The sequence below is a fragment of the Neopelma chrysocephalum genome, unplaced genomic scaffold (assembly GCF_003984885.1).
Source record: "Neopelma chrysocephalum unplaced genomic scaffold, ASM398488v2 Primary Assembly neopelma1_119, whole genome shotgun sequence".
In the NCBI taxonomy this organism is placed as follows: Eukaryota; Metazoa; Chordata; class Aves; order Passeriformes; family Pipridae; genus Neopelma; species Neopelma chrysocephalum.
The window spans coordinates 2524015-2537200 of record NW_020897781.1 but is presented as its reverse complement, the minus strand read 5'-3'; the positions used below and the strand labels follow the sequence as shown (position 1 = coordinate 2537200).

At 43.6% G+C, this 13186-nt stretch overlaps 2 protein-coding genes across 3 annotated transcripts in view; one reads left to right on the top strand and one right to left on the bottom strand.

The window, feature by feature from the left end:
* Positions 1-3780, bottom strand: part of DIDO1 (death inducer-obliterator 1) — a 55818-nt gene extending 52038 nt beyond the window's left edge. The window contains exon 1 of the mRNA XM_027697307.1: positions 3762-3780. The gene's annotated coding sequence lies outside the window, so the exon portion shown is untranslated. The remainder of the gene's footprint in view (positions 1-3761) is intronic.
* A 64-nt stretch (positions 3781-3844) lies between these two features.
* Positions 3845-11436, top strand: GID8 (GID complex subunit 8 homolog). 2 transcript variants are annotated; one of them, XM_027697317.1, is made up of 5 exons: positions 3845-3926; positions 5121-5250; positions 6400-6596; positions 7103-7300; positions 7622-11436. In XM_027697317.1, exons 2-5 carry the CDS (start codon positions 5133-5135, stop codon positions 7793-7795), a joined length of 687 nt encoding a protein of 228 aa, XP_027553118.1. In that variant the 5' UTR covers positions 3845-3926; positions 5121-5132; the 3' UTR covers positions 7796-11436. The 2 variants fall into 2 exon arrangements, with proteins under 2 accessions (XP_027553118.1, XP_027553117.1); XM_027697316.1 differs by lacking the exon at positions 3845-3926 and adding an exon at positions 4371-4636.
* The last annotated feature ends 1750 nt before the right edge of the window (positions 11437-13186 follow it).

Below are 13186 nucleotides of genomic sequence, written 5' to 3'. Positions count from 1 at the left end.
CCTGCCATGAAACAGGTATTAAATTCCTCTTACACACATTTAGTGAGAGGCTTACACCCTCTTAACGTAATGCTGATGCACTTTGCACACCCACTAAACACCTGAGCACTTTACACTTTCAACCACAAAACCCCTACACTTTTGTGTTAAAGCCCAGGTCAGAGGATCTTCCTTTGCTGACTAAACACCTGTGTTACCTTTACCATCAGCACCTCAGTTCTTTCCCTGCCTCGTTCACTTCCTAATTATTTTCCTGCTAGAGCCTAATTTCACTTAACTTGGGAAATTTACTTCTGGGTTACTGGTCTGAATTTACACTGTCCTGGCAGCAAGCAGAAGGAGGGGTTTTTTGGGATCAATATAATGTGAGTTTTGTTTCAGTTTAGGCCTCCTCTCCTATAACATGCTGGTAGTTTGCAAATGGCTTGAGCTGAAAACTCTGCTGGGAAATCCTAGCAGGGATTAATGATCATCAATCAGCTTCTAAAATGGTCTAATAAGCACCTTACCTGTCTCTCCTTCTTAGGCACCGGAGGAGCTTATGCTGAGATACCTATAAATCCCTCAGCACTAACTCTGCTTAAAACTTCTTTCCACTGCCTCCCAAAACATTTTCTACTATTGGGCAGTCAGTACACTGAGACTTTCCTCTGCAGCTGACACATCTTTATTTATTTATCCATTGGGCTTCCCTAATTAATGTTTTTTTAAAACTTTGGTTTTCTAGAAATTGGCCTTATTTATGCTTGCAGTGTCTCACACACGGGGTTTTTCCTGTGATGCATAAAACCTTATGGCAGACACTAAGACATCACCATTGGGTGCAAAGCCCTCAAATATAAATATAACACTTATTTTATGGCTCATCCCTTCCCTCACTTTTTCCTCACTGACTATTCTGGTGAGCCAGTTTCAGCAGCCAGGAAAAAACAGAGGCAGAGTCAGCCCATGAAAAGAGCAGAGATGAAAGCAAAAGGCAGCCATGGGCACAGACACCTTCCACTAGATCAGGTTGCTCCAAGCTCCATCCAACCTGGCCTTGACCATTTCCAGGGATGGGGCGGCCACAGCTTCTCTGGGCAACCTCTGCCAGTGCCTCACCACCCTCACAGTCAAGAATTTCTTCCTAATCTCTCATTAAACCTGCTCTCTGTCAGTTTGAAGCCATTTCCCCCTTGTCCTGCCACTAAAGTTCCTGATGAAATGCAGCTGACCATGATATTCTGCACAGAAATATTACAAACTTCTTCTTGGTAACTTTGTGGTCAGAAAAAATGCCAACTCCTAAAAATATTTAAAAGACCAAACCAAAACAAAAAAACCCCAAACCCCATCATAGTATTTTTCATGGCAAGCAAAGACACAGCTCAGGAGCTGGTTTTTAGCCCATTTTTACTTTTCTTCAGCTCAAAGACAATGAAGGGGTGAAGGCAAACTTCTATTGCAGTTGGTTGACCATCTCAACCTTTGAAAACCAGGTGTCAGCTCCACACAAGCTGCTGCCAAACAGCATCTCCCATGTTTTTACCTTACTTATTCAATTTATTATTCTACTTATTAGAAAGCAATTACACCTATTCTTTAATCTTTACCTGTAAATAGCAACTGTGCTATGAATTGCCCTCTGTTGCCTCCTCTCTACTTGAGGTGTGTTTCCCTCCATAGACAAGTCAGGAAACCCTCCCAGGAAGGGACATCCTCTTCCTCTCTCCCCCTTGATGGAAGTGTCACAAGAAACTCCACCTTTTAGGGAGGAGCTGACACGAACAGGTCAGGACACCTAAGCCAGAGAAAGATTTACAAGCCTAAAGGTTCAAAATTAGTCTGTTTTTGTTTCCCAATGAATCAAATTCATTGAGATTGGTTTTTAGATGAAAACTTAGGAAGAGCCCTCTCCAACTGACAGGAATACTTGCCAGGATGTAGTTTTCTCTGGTACATGGTTACAACTGAATATTTGAAGCTCTTTGTCCAAAATTATGCATTGTTTATAAACTTGGAGCTTTGTTTGGAGAAGCAAGTTAAAATAACGATCAAAATAATGAAATAGTAATTCAAGCACTGATCTCTGCTCTCTGTGACCATAGACAGGACCTAATGGAATGGCTGGAGCTGTGTCAGGGTAGGTTCAGGGTGGATATTGGGAAAAGGTTCTTCCCCCAGAGGGTGTTTGGGCACTGAACAGGCTCCTCAGGGCAGTGGTCACAGCACCAAGGCTGCCAGAACTCAAGGAGCATTTGGACAACGCTCTCAGGGACAGGGTGGGATTGTTGGGCTGTCCCGTGCAGGGCCAGGAGTTGGACTTCAATGATCCTTGTGGGTCCCTCCCAACTCAGGATACTCTGTGATTAATAAATAAATAATCTATTACATTGTAAGTTTTCTCAGTTTCAGTGTAAGCACAAATGTAATGAAAGTGGGTTTTGGAAGCTGGGCTTTATTGCACAGTCACAAAAACAAGAGTGAAAAATGCACAATCATGTCCACATTCCTAGTCTGTGTGAGTGAAATTGCATTTTCCTCAGGGGTATCATTTGCAGCATTTCACACATAAAAGTATATATTTTAAGCCTGTTCTCCCTTTAAATTTACAAATCAAGGTGTTGTTGCAAAATGTGGACTATGTAAAGTTTTCTTAAGAAAGGATGTTCTTTGATGTTTGATCTTTGAATGCTTTCAAGCCTAAACAACAAGAAAGGAGATTTAATCCGTGAAAGAGAGAGCAGCCAACAACTCCAAGTGACGTCCAGGTGTTAGAAAGACAAACTACTTGTTGATAGAATTGCCTCGTTAAGGTTTAGGGCATGACCTGCTTTAGCGATCTCAGACCTGGGGGAGGTTAAGAAAGCTTGGGAAGGATGTACCACTGACAGTGGACACGAATGCAGAATTTATGGGCCACAAGGGCACGTGGCAGAATTCCCAAGATAAGGAAGAAACTGATAAAGCCAACTCAGCAATTGTGCTGAACCATCTCCAAGTGGGTAAAAGGTGATTCTGGCAGGGGCAGATCGTGACCATCGACCCTAGAAACCTACTGACCCAAAAGATGAGAAGGATAAGCATTGCAGTAATTAGCATGAGAAGTGAGAGACTGATTAACCAATAGAAGACAGAACATTAATTAATAACTGTGTAACTTGTACCCAATGAACACTAAGTCCTTTGTTTGCTAAAATGTGTAAATAGTAAAAAGTTGTGATGGTTGGCGTGCTGGCTTTGTGGATTTGCCACCCAGCACCCGTTTCTGTGCAGAACTGTAAATAAATCAAACACGTCGCCCCTGCGTGGGGATTGGCCTTTGCACAGCGGGTGAAACAACCCATTTTGGCAGCAGCGCGTTTTCTGCAGAGTGACTCACAAACCCGCAGTGGGTTCATCAGCTCCTCAGCAGCCGCTACACGTTTGACGGAGATCATCGATGCGAGCCCTCAGCCCACCGTTATCAACACGGGCGGAACCTGGCGGGACCGCACAGGATATCGCAGGCCGTGCCCACAGAGACCCTCTCCCCGGCAGACGGATCGCGCCGTGTCCGTGCAGGAGCCGCCACCGCCTCACCCGGCGGTTCCTGCACACCCCCGGCCGGGCACGGACCGGACCAGCCTCTGCCTCGGCTGTTGGCGGCGGGGCCGCGCTCGGAGCGGGCTCTCGGGCAGGAGGCGGCCCCGGCCCCTCAGCGCTGCCCCGTGCCCACCGCCCCCAGGCCGCCCATCCCGCCGCGGCCGCTCCGCCCCGCGGCGCCGCCGTCTCTGTGGTACCTGGGCCCGACTCGATGGTCGCGCGTCCTCGCCCTGCGCTCCCCGCGCGCTGATTGGCCGCTGAGCCGCGGCGGCGGCTCTCGCGAGACCCCGCGCGCGCCTGCGGCCCGGCGGAGGCGGCGGAGGCCCCGCGTTCGTGCGTCGGAGCGGCCCCGGGCGCGCGCGGTAAGATGGCGGCGGGGGGGGGCGCCGCACCGGGCCCGGGGCGCGGGGGGAGCGCGGCCCTGCCCCTCACCCTCGCCCTGTCCCTCACCCTGCGGAGGCGCCGGGCCTGTGGCGAGCGCGGCCCAGCGCTCCCGTGGCCCAGCGCTCCCGTGGCCCGGACTCGCGAACGGCCGGACCGGGCCGGGCCGGGCTGGGCTGGAGCGGAGGGGGAGCCCCGGGGTCGCCAGCGGGCGGGGGTCGGGCCGCGGCAGCAGCAGCAGCGGCGGCGCGGAGCGGCGGGAGCGCCGTTCCCGCAGCGTGGTTGGGAGCGGCGGAGCGCGGGGCCGGCAGCGATCGCGGCCCCCCCGGGGCGGGTCCTGCCCCGGCTGTCCGAGTTCCAGGAGTTGGAGAAGGGAGAACCTGTTGGAAGCGGCGGAGGAGGCGATGAGGGGTCGCGCTGCCGCTCGTCGGAGAGGGTGATCTTGTCTGAGAGGATGGCGGTGCCTGTTGCTGTTGTTGTTGCCGCCTCTCCTCCCCCTGTCGCTGCCCTGTGGTCGTGACTTGTTGGAGGCAGAAATCGTTAAATGGGCCTTTGGTGATGTGCTTTGCGTGCGAATCTAAACAAAAATATTGTCGAGAAAAACACCGGGAGACATCAGTTCAGTAGCGTTGACAGGAGAACTTTTGGGGGCAGCGAAGCAGAGATGGTCGTATGTTCAGTTGTACACTGGGTAAGGTATCGTGGACAGTTTTGTACCTGTACAATGTATGGAGCTTTCCCAGGTTTTGGTGACAATTTAAAGCAAATACTGTTTACATAGGCATTGCTTTACGTGTTTGTCACAGTCTTTCTGGCTGGCTGTCAAACTCTGATTCATTTGTTTCACACGGTGATGCTGCAGGTCCTGTGTAAGTTCTAAGCAAGATTTATATGGAATGGTTTTAAGAGTTAAGTACAAGGAGATGGTATTTCAGTTTTTTATTCTGAGGTTGCTGAAAGCAGCTTTTAGAGCCTGGTAAATAGATGTGAAAGAGTGCAGGAACGAGGAGGACAAAAATGTACACCTGTGGTTTGAGATAAAAGACTCCCTTTTGGATTATTAATTTAAAAGAGCTCATAGAAAGCTCTGAAAAGGGCAGTAACACAGTTCTTACACACATTAAACCCATTTCTTCTTGAATCACGTTAAATGAGATGCTTTTCTTTTCTTGTAGTTAGAGTCCAGGATGAGTTATGCAGAAAAACCTGATGAAATCACGAAAGATGAATGGATGGAAAAACTTAATAACTTGCATATCCAGAGAGCAGACATGAACCGCCTTATCATGAACTACCTTGTCACAGGTAAAAATGAGTGGGGATGCTTGGAGGATCTTAAATAAATCTACTTTATCAGACAGTGGGCTAGAATATGGCACTGGATGGAGGGGAATTAAGGGCTTTAATAAACCAGTTATTGCTCTTGGCTTCTCTTAGCAAAGTCCAACTGCTCTGGTGTTCTCTTAGCTGAAAGCTGACAAAGATTCAGATTCTGTGGAACAGAAATGACATTTACAAACCTGAACTCTTGACTAAAAGAAAGAGAAAACAAAGTGGTTTCTGCAGTGCTGTAAATAAATATGACTTGCTTTGCTGGGATGTCTTTTTTTGTGCCATTAAAACAGAGCTCAAGAAAAGTTGCTGTTGTTAAATAACAGTCTGAAAGCTGGACAGAACAACTATCAGAAGCAAGTTTTAACTGTGCAGAAAGATAAACTCTAAAAGGGAACTGTGAAAATAGTTTGAGACCAGAATATTAACCCCTTCAGCACATGGCCTAACTTCATGCTTGGAACACTCCAAACCCCTTGGGAACTGTTCCTGGCAATTAGGCTGCATGCCTAATTCCCAGGAAGTTGTGCTAGGGCGGAGGTGTTTGTATCCATCTACACCCCTGTTTATGTTGGGGTGGAGGTGAAGCCTCTGGGTTGAAGGAAGAGCATCACAGTAGGTGGTGTAAATCAGTTTTGTGTCTAAAAGCATTTAGGGGTTTAAAATAGCTGTTAGAGTGTTAAAAAAATAGGGTGTGAGAAACAAAATTCATTTTTCTTGGCTATTTTCTTCTCAGTAAAACTGCCAGATCTCTGTAAACAGATCTGGAGTTTGGAAGGTGAAGCAAAACCACCCAGGTTTTGAAAATGTGATTTTAACAATCCCATATTGCAAGAAGTGCAGTGCTTGATTTAAGTATAAAATAGGCTCCCAAGTCAAGAGGTATCGAACTACAAGTTGCATCCTTGGAGAATGAGGACACATGAATTCAGAATGAATTAAGCATTTACATTTAGGTTGGCTAAATGCCTTCTTAAATAAAGTATTTTTCAGAATTTCAGATTAATCTTTAAACCCCCAAAGTGCTCAAGCAACACTCAAATATTTTCATCTAAGGTGATAGGTTTTCTTTTACAGTGTTCCATAAAACATATTCTATGGGTAAAACTGTTTCTTTTTCAGAGGGCTTTAAAGAAGCAGCCGAGAAATTCCGGATGGAGTCTGGAATTGAACCCAGTGTTGATTTAGAGACTCTGGATGAAAGAATAAAGATCCGCGAGATGATATTGAAAGGACAGATCCAGGAAGCCATTGCATTGATAAACAGCCTCCATCCAGAACTGCTGGATACAAACAGATATCTCTACTTTCACTTGCAGGTAAGGACAGGTGGCAAACTATCTTTGTTTTAGAGAGAGTGGAGAAAGTAGTGAAGATTTAAATTTAAGAGTATGTTGGGAGGTGTGTGACTGAACATGGATGCAATTTCAGGTGTTCCTGGCCTTGTTTTGTAGTGATAGGAAACTTTGTGGCATGGTGCAGGAACTTTCATATACAGTTATTAACCTGAAAACTTGTAACAGCAGCTGTGGCCTGTGAGTTACCAACTTCCACTTGCTGTTAGTCTGAATTGCTGCTAGTTCCTGTAGTAACCCATCTTTTCAAATCCTGTTACTCAAAAGCACCAGGTTCCCTCTTTCAGTAGATTTTTGCAGACAAGTTGCTGTTCCTTGTCTCACACATCGAGAATTGACCTCAAACTGTCACGTTAAGGATTAGTGTTTGCCTCAAATTACACACTAATGTCTCGATCTTGCACTCGTGAAATGGTGAGGATTTGTTAATTTGTGTGGCTAATGTTGCTTCCCTTGTCTTTCGTGTGTAGCAACAGCACTTGATTGAACTGATTCGGCAGCGTGAGACAGAGGCAGCTCTGGAATTTGCTCAGACCCAATTAGCAGAACAAGGGGAGGAGAGCAGGGAATGCCTGACAGAAATGGAGCGCACGCTGGCCCTGCTTGCCTTTGATAATCCCGAAGAGTCACCATTTGGAGACTTGCTTAACATGATGCAGCGACAGAAGGTAGTGCTTTCTCAAAGGGAATTGATGTCTTTTATTCCTATGTTATGAAAATAATGTCCAAATATTTCTGAAAGGCATATATAGCAGTTTGCAAAAGAAGTGTTTCTTGAGCAACAAAAAACCCTGGTGTTACGTATTCAAAATGTATTCAACTGCTTGGCTCTCTCTTCTGTGTTTTCTCCAGGCTCATAGTCTGTGGAGCTTTGCCCTGACCATTTCTGAGGAATTAGCACCCTAGGTGTGATCTTCTCAATGTCTGCATGACTTTAGCAGTGTTAATCTTATGAAAACTATCACTGAACTCCAGTATTTCTTTTCCAGGTGTGGAGTGAGGTTAATCAAGCTGTTCTAGACTATGAAAATCGTGAATCAACACCCAAGTTGGCAAAATTACTGAAACTACTACTGTGGGCTCAGAATGAGCTGGACCAGAAGAAAGTGAAATATCCCAAAATGACAGACCTCAGCAAGGGGACGATCGAAGAGCCCAAGTAAAATGTGTGCAGATGGACATCAAACAATCTTAGTACTGCACAGTATACATTTATATCAGTCTGTGACTGAAATATTTTTACTACAGTACAGCACTCAATTCAGATTTTTCAATGAACATCTAATTTGAAGGGAGAAAAGTCCCTTTTAAATGCTGCAAAAACTGCATTGAAAGGCGCTGTATCTCTTTGAAAGTCTGACTTAGGCTATGCACTATAATACATTTTTAAAAAGAAACAATTAAACAGGACAGGAAAAATAGCATTTTTAAAAGTACAGAACTCAAGCTTTCTAATTGGCTGCTGATGCCTAGTTTAGTGGCCAGTGAGTTAATACGGAGTTATATTGGCAACTGTTCAGTTCAGTTTAACTGTCTCCTGTTTGAAATGTGTATATAGAACAGTGAATATTTTCTACCTTTAAGTTATAGCCAGATATACATTCCCCTTAAAAGTAACTGGTCAAGTTTTCATCTATAAACATTGCGGTAAGGTCAACCTTTTGCTTAGGAAATAGTGTACAAACCTGTAAATCATAATTTAAGGACTTTAGGGTTTTGTTTTTTTTTTTTTTCTTCCTTGTTTCTGACTTCTTGGTGCTTTATATGGTGAGAGCTATGTTCATAATGGATCAGTGACCCATCTTTTCAGGAGGAGTATTGATGGAAATAAGTTTGTTTTCCTTAATTTTCATGAATGACCAAAATGGCCCCAGAGGCATTTGAGGGTTTTTGTTAACAGGGGCCTTTCCCCCCCATGTTACATTTGCAGTTGTAGACACTGCAGTGGTTCCAGGTGGCTGATACAGCTTTGAAGGCCACTGGATGTCTGTAGGATGAAAGACTTGTGCTGGGGAATCAAGTGGTGGGGAGAGATGCTTGTTGAAGCCTCTGATGCATCATCTTGTGCAGGATCTGCCTTCATGCTTGCTGAATTGTAGTTTTAGAGCTACTTGGGCTGTATTTATGCCTTGAGCTGAGCAGAGCAGGGCTGTCTAATACCAGAAATTTCCATTTTCTCACTTCTTCCATACCTTTCTGAAGAGATGCAGTTCATCTTCATCTGTATTCGTTTACTGACTGTCCTCACTCCAGTTAGAAATATAGTTTTAATGTTTTACATGTGAAGTCCAGACTTTCAAGTCAGCAAATTGTAATCTTCTGAGTATGGGATGTTCTGGTTGACTGATGGCAGCGCTGCACACTGGGTTGTACCCAGTGGTAGGAAGCACTAATCTTGCCAAATCTATCTCTAGATTTTTAGGTCTGTATATCAAGTTTTGCTGAGCAGAGAGCGAGCTGATAAGTCAAATAGCTTAACATCATGAGACACTGGCAGTTGTCACACCAGTCCCATACTGTACATAATCTAGTCTTGTATGGTAGATATTACCCTGTAGAATGAAACTTAGTTTTCACCTAATTTTACTGGAATACTTAACGCATTAGACTGTATAAAGCTTTGCAGATACACCTGGCTTAAGGGAACTAACAAAACCTGTTACTGATTGCATTACTGTGAACACTTTACTTGTGTAGCTATTTTTGGGGGTGGGGGGAAGCCATTGTTTGTTAAGCAGCTATGAGAGATGCAGAGCACCAAGGTTAAGCGAGATGATGGATGCAACAAAATCATTTGTTCCCATTTCTTACTGATCGTTCTGTTCTCCACTTTGAGGCATTTGTGGTATGGAGGTCTTAAAGTTTATATATAACAAACAAGCTGTCAGTAGCCCCCCAGCTACAGCAGCAGCCTGGCTTTCCTTCACCCAGGCTGGTTATTCTAACACCAAACTTTTAACAGTTGTGGGTTTGGTTGTTTTGGGGGTTTTTGTTAATTATTTTTTTTTTCTTTTTGAAGTCGGTTGATGTCTGAAAACCATGTATAACTTTTAGTTTGTGAGAAACTGTATGGTTAATGTAACTTTGTTTAATAACAAACTGCAGAAACAAAACTGGAATAGCTCTACTTTCTTCATATAGAACTGATCAGCTTTTCCTCTGTTCTGACACTTGTGTTGTTGAGTCTCATGTCAAGCTTCTCCCAGGTGAAGTGGAAAGTGGTGCGGTTTTGTGGCATGACTAGCATTTTTCTCCATGAGAAATGCAGTATTACAGCCCTGGGTGAGAAGTTCACTGTACTCCTAGCACGCTAAGTTAATTCCATAGAGTATTTGGGCAACGATTGAGCGTAGATTTACTTGAATTTTCACTAGCTTGTTGGTTTTTTCCATTAAAAAATAAACACGTTTTTTAAGGGGGTTTAATATAAAATTAGTCTAGAACTATTTCACTTTGTTTTTATGAACATGCCACATTGATAAGCAGCTTTAATCTGTAAAGTTTTTGGTAACTGCAAGAAGATATTCGAAAGCTATGCATTTTAGAGAAAGCATAAAGGTAGTGATATTGGTACTTCTAAGGATCTTTATATTAGTGTATATAAAATAGTTTGCATATACAAATATAATATATAATCTGTTTGAAATATTCTTGAATGGTAGGGGCTGTGAAACATATAATTTATGGAAATATTGTACACAGTAAACAGACGTCTCAGTACACGAATGAACTTTTGTCATATGCATGAGAAGTGTCTTATTTGGTGACTACTAATGAATGGGCTTTTGTTAACCCATTTTTGTTAGATAACCACTTTAACAAATATTATTAAATGCCACTTTGATCGGTTTTCTTTAGTGTAAAAATACATATTTTGTTCCACTGAATTTAGAACAATATGAAAATCACTTTTGTAAAGAAGATTTGTTCCAAACTCAACGGTGGCAGACAGATCTGGTCATTAAGGGTGGTGCACTCACTCGTCCTCCCCCAGCCTTGCCTTTGGTGAAAGCAAATAAGATTTTTTTCATTAACGCTTTGTATGTGAAGCAGTTGGGTTGTAAAATATCCTGTCATATGCCCCTGCAGAAAGGCTGCATAGTAAGTGTGTTTTGATTAGGCTACAAATCTCCCTCCTTTTCCCAAAGCCATCACCTCCCTGGTAACTGTCTTTGCTGTTCCCGTGTTTTGTTTCTGCCTGTCAAATCTAAGCTGAGCTGTGGTTGCTTCTGTTGTACAATGGAGAGATTTGTGAAGGGTGGGGGATCACAGGCTTCCCTGAAGATGAAGTGCTGGTGGTACTTTGAGAAATACTGAACTGCTTAATTTTTACATAGCTGGAAAAGCAGAGGCTGCTGCACAGAAACTAACAGCAGAATTTTGAGTAAAGCATTTCCTCTCAAGACTTTTGAAGAGGCAAACACACACCTTGAAGCCAGGTGAAGTACCTCTCTCTCTTTAAGATGATTTCATTGAAACACTTTCAGCTCCTTCCACCCACATTGAAAGAAAAATTGAAAAGCTTGTGGAGAGCATTTATGTAGCATTTGAAATGTGTGAAATTACCTGGAAAGAATTCTGCCTCCTTTCCACTCCTTGTACATACAGGGGAAGCCATTACATTATTCTAGGGTGATTTTATTGTTTTTAATTTGTAAAATTTATGCTTTGTATGCTTGAGTATAAGCTTAAAGGCATTACTTAAAAAAAAAACAACCTTGACTAGATGAGTGTTGTTTGACTTATTTCAAACCTCCTTCTGTCCAAGCTGGTTACGAAGCTCATTAAACAGAGTTGGAGCGCGGTCCCTGTGTCGTGTCTTCGCAGATACTGGGGCTGCTGCTGTCAGCCACGGCTGAGAGCATCCTTCACATCCAGCACAGGGAAGGGGATGGAGTCAGGTTTTGCCCTACATCTGCCTCTAGGCTACAGGTTGTGACCTGCACTGTAGATCTCCCTACCCTCAGAAGCCATGCCAGCGTCAGTAATTGTTTGTGCTCTAATCTCCTTAATGAAAAGGGACCAGGAGGGTTTTTCGCTGTGTTGAGCAGTGTCCCCAGCCCTGTTCCTCTCCTCTCACTGCTTTGTGTGCTCAGCTGAGCACAGACTGAACACAAAGCTCACGAGCAGCACCCTCAGAAGGATTTATACTTCCCCATGGACACCTCGAGGTGCTACAAAATATTTTCATTCCTTTCAGCTCCCCTCCTGCCTTCATACAATAAAATTAAGGACAAGGTTGTCAAACTACTGGTGGGCTGCGTGTTGATGCGTTCAGGCACGTTGGATGAGAAAGCCCTGCGTGTTGTGCTTTTCATGTTACATGGGGATTCACTATCCTGCTACCTTATACCCCCCTGGATGAATTTTCTTATTTTTCAGTGTATTGTTGGCTAGTGATTTTGCAAAGTTGGATTATTCAGCAGTAGAAACCCACATGTGTTTCCTTTATTATGTGGACAAGTTGCTTGAGACTGCTCTGGGTTAGCAGGGAGCTTTCAAGCTGCAGCCGGCCTGTCCTTTCAGGAGACAACAATTGTCCTTTGTGGAATGTGTGAGCCTATTGCTCCTTTCACACCCCTTCAGGATTTGCTCTTGATCTGTGCTTAACTTCCTAAAATCTTCAAATAATTCAACCATTGTGTGGATAAACTACAGTGATAGTAAATGTCAGGTCAAATATTAACCCAATAATCTTTTGTTTGGTTTAATCTTTTGACAGATTAAGCTGAACACAGGAAAAACGGGAGGAGATTATGTTCTTGTGTAAGATTATTTTTATTTTCTGTAGTCAGCACCTGTCTTCTGAGCTGATTCCATTTGCCATTTAATCAGCCCAGTGGGAGGTTTGCTTCCAGAAAATCATACAGCCATAAAAGGAATTATGTCTGTGTTTTTACTTTTAAAACTTATTTATGTGCATGTGATGGATGTTACACTGAAACACTTCTTTCAACTGCAGCTGGTTTTGACAGTGAAAGTAGCTTCTGATTAGAGAGGCAAATTAGTCAAGCTCCTAATTGAAGAGGTGACACTGAGTAGTACAAGGAGAGGAACCAAAGAGTACACAAAGAAAGAAAACTTGTGCTTGACTTCCAGATTGACTACTCACTCACTAAAATTACGATTCAGTGTTACAGTGTCAGTGTTGGAGATGTTTGCACCCCACAGCTGTGAGACTGAACACAGTATAACTCATACCTGGGTATAAGTTTTCGGTATTTGTCATTGCTTTACCATGCCCAAGACCTTTTCAATCCTTTTCTGAGCTTATTACATGCATATCACTCATGTAGTTACATCAGTGCTCATCTCCCCTCCTGCCTCGAATTAACTGAACTCCAAACATACACACAATTTAAAAAAAAATAAACAACATATTGAACAGGGGTTTACATGTTTGGATGCAATTTACCATGACTTGGCTCCCTCTTCTGGAAACGGGCACAGTAGCAGAGTGAATAAAAATACTTCATAGTTTTGTTTCCTGCCCAAATAAAGGGAGGGAAGCCTACAACCAGATAAAGGCTAACCTGTGGTTACTACACGTGGTT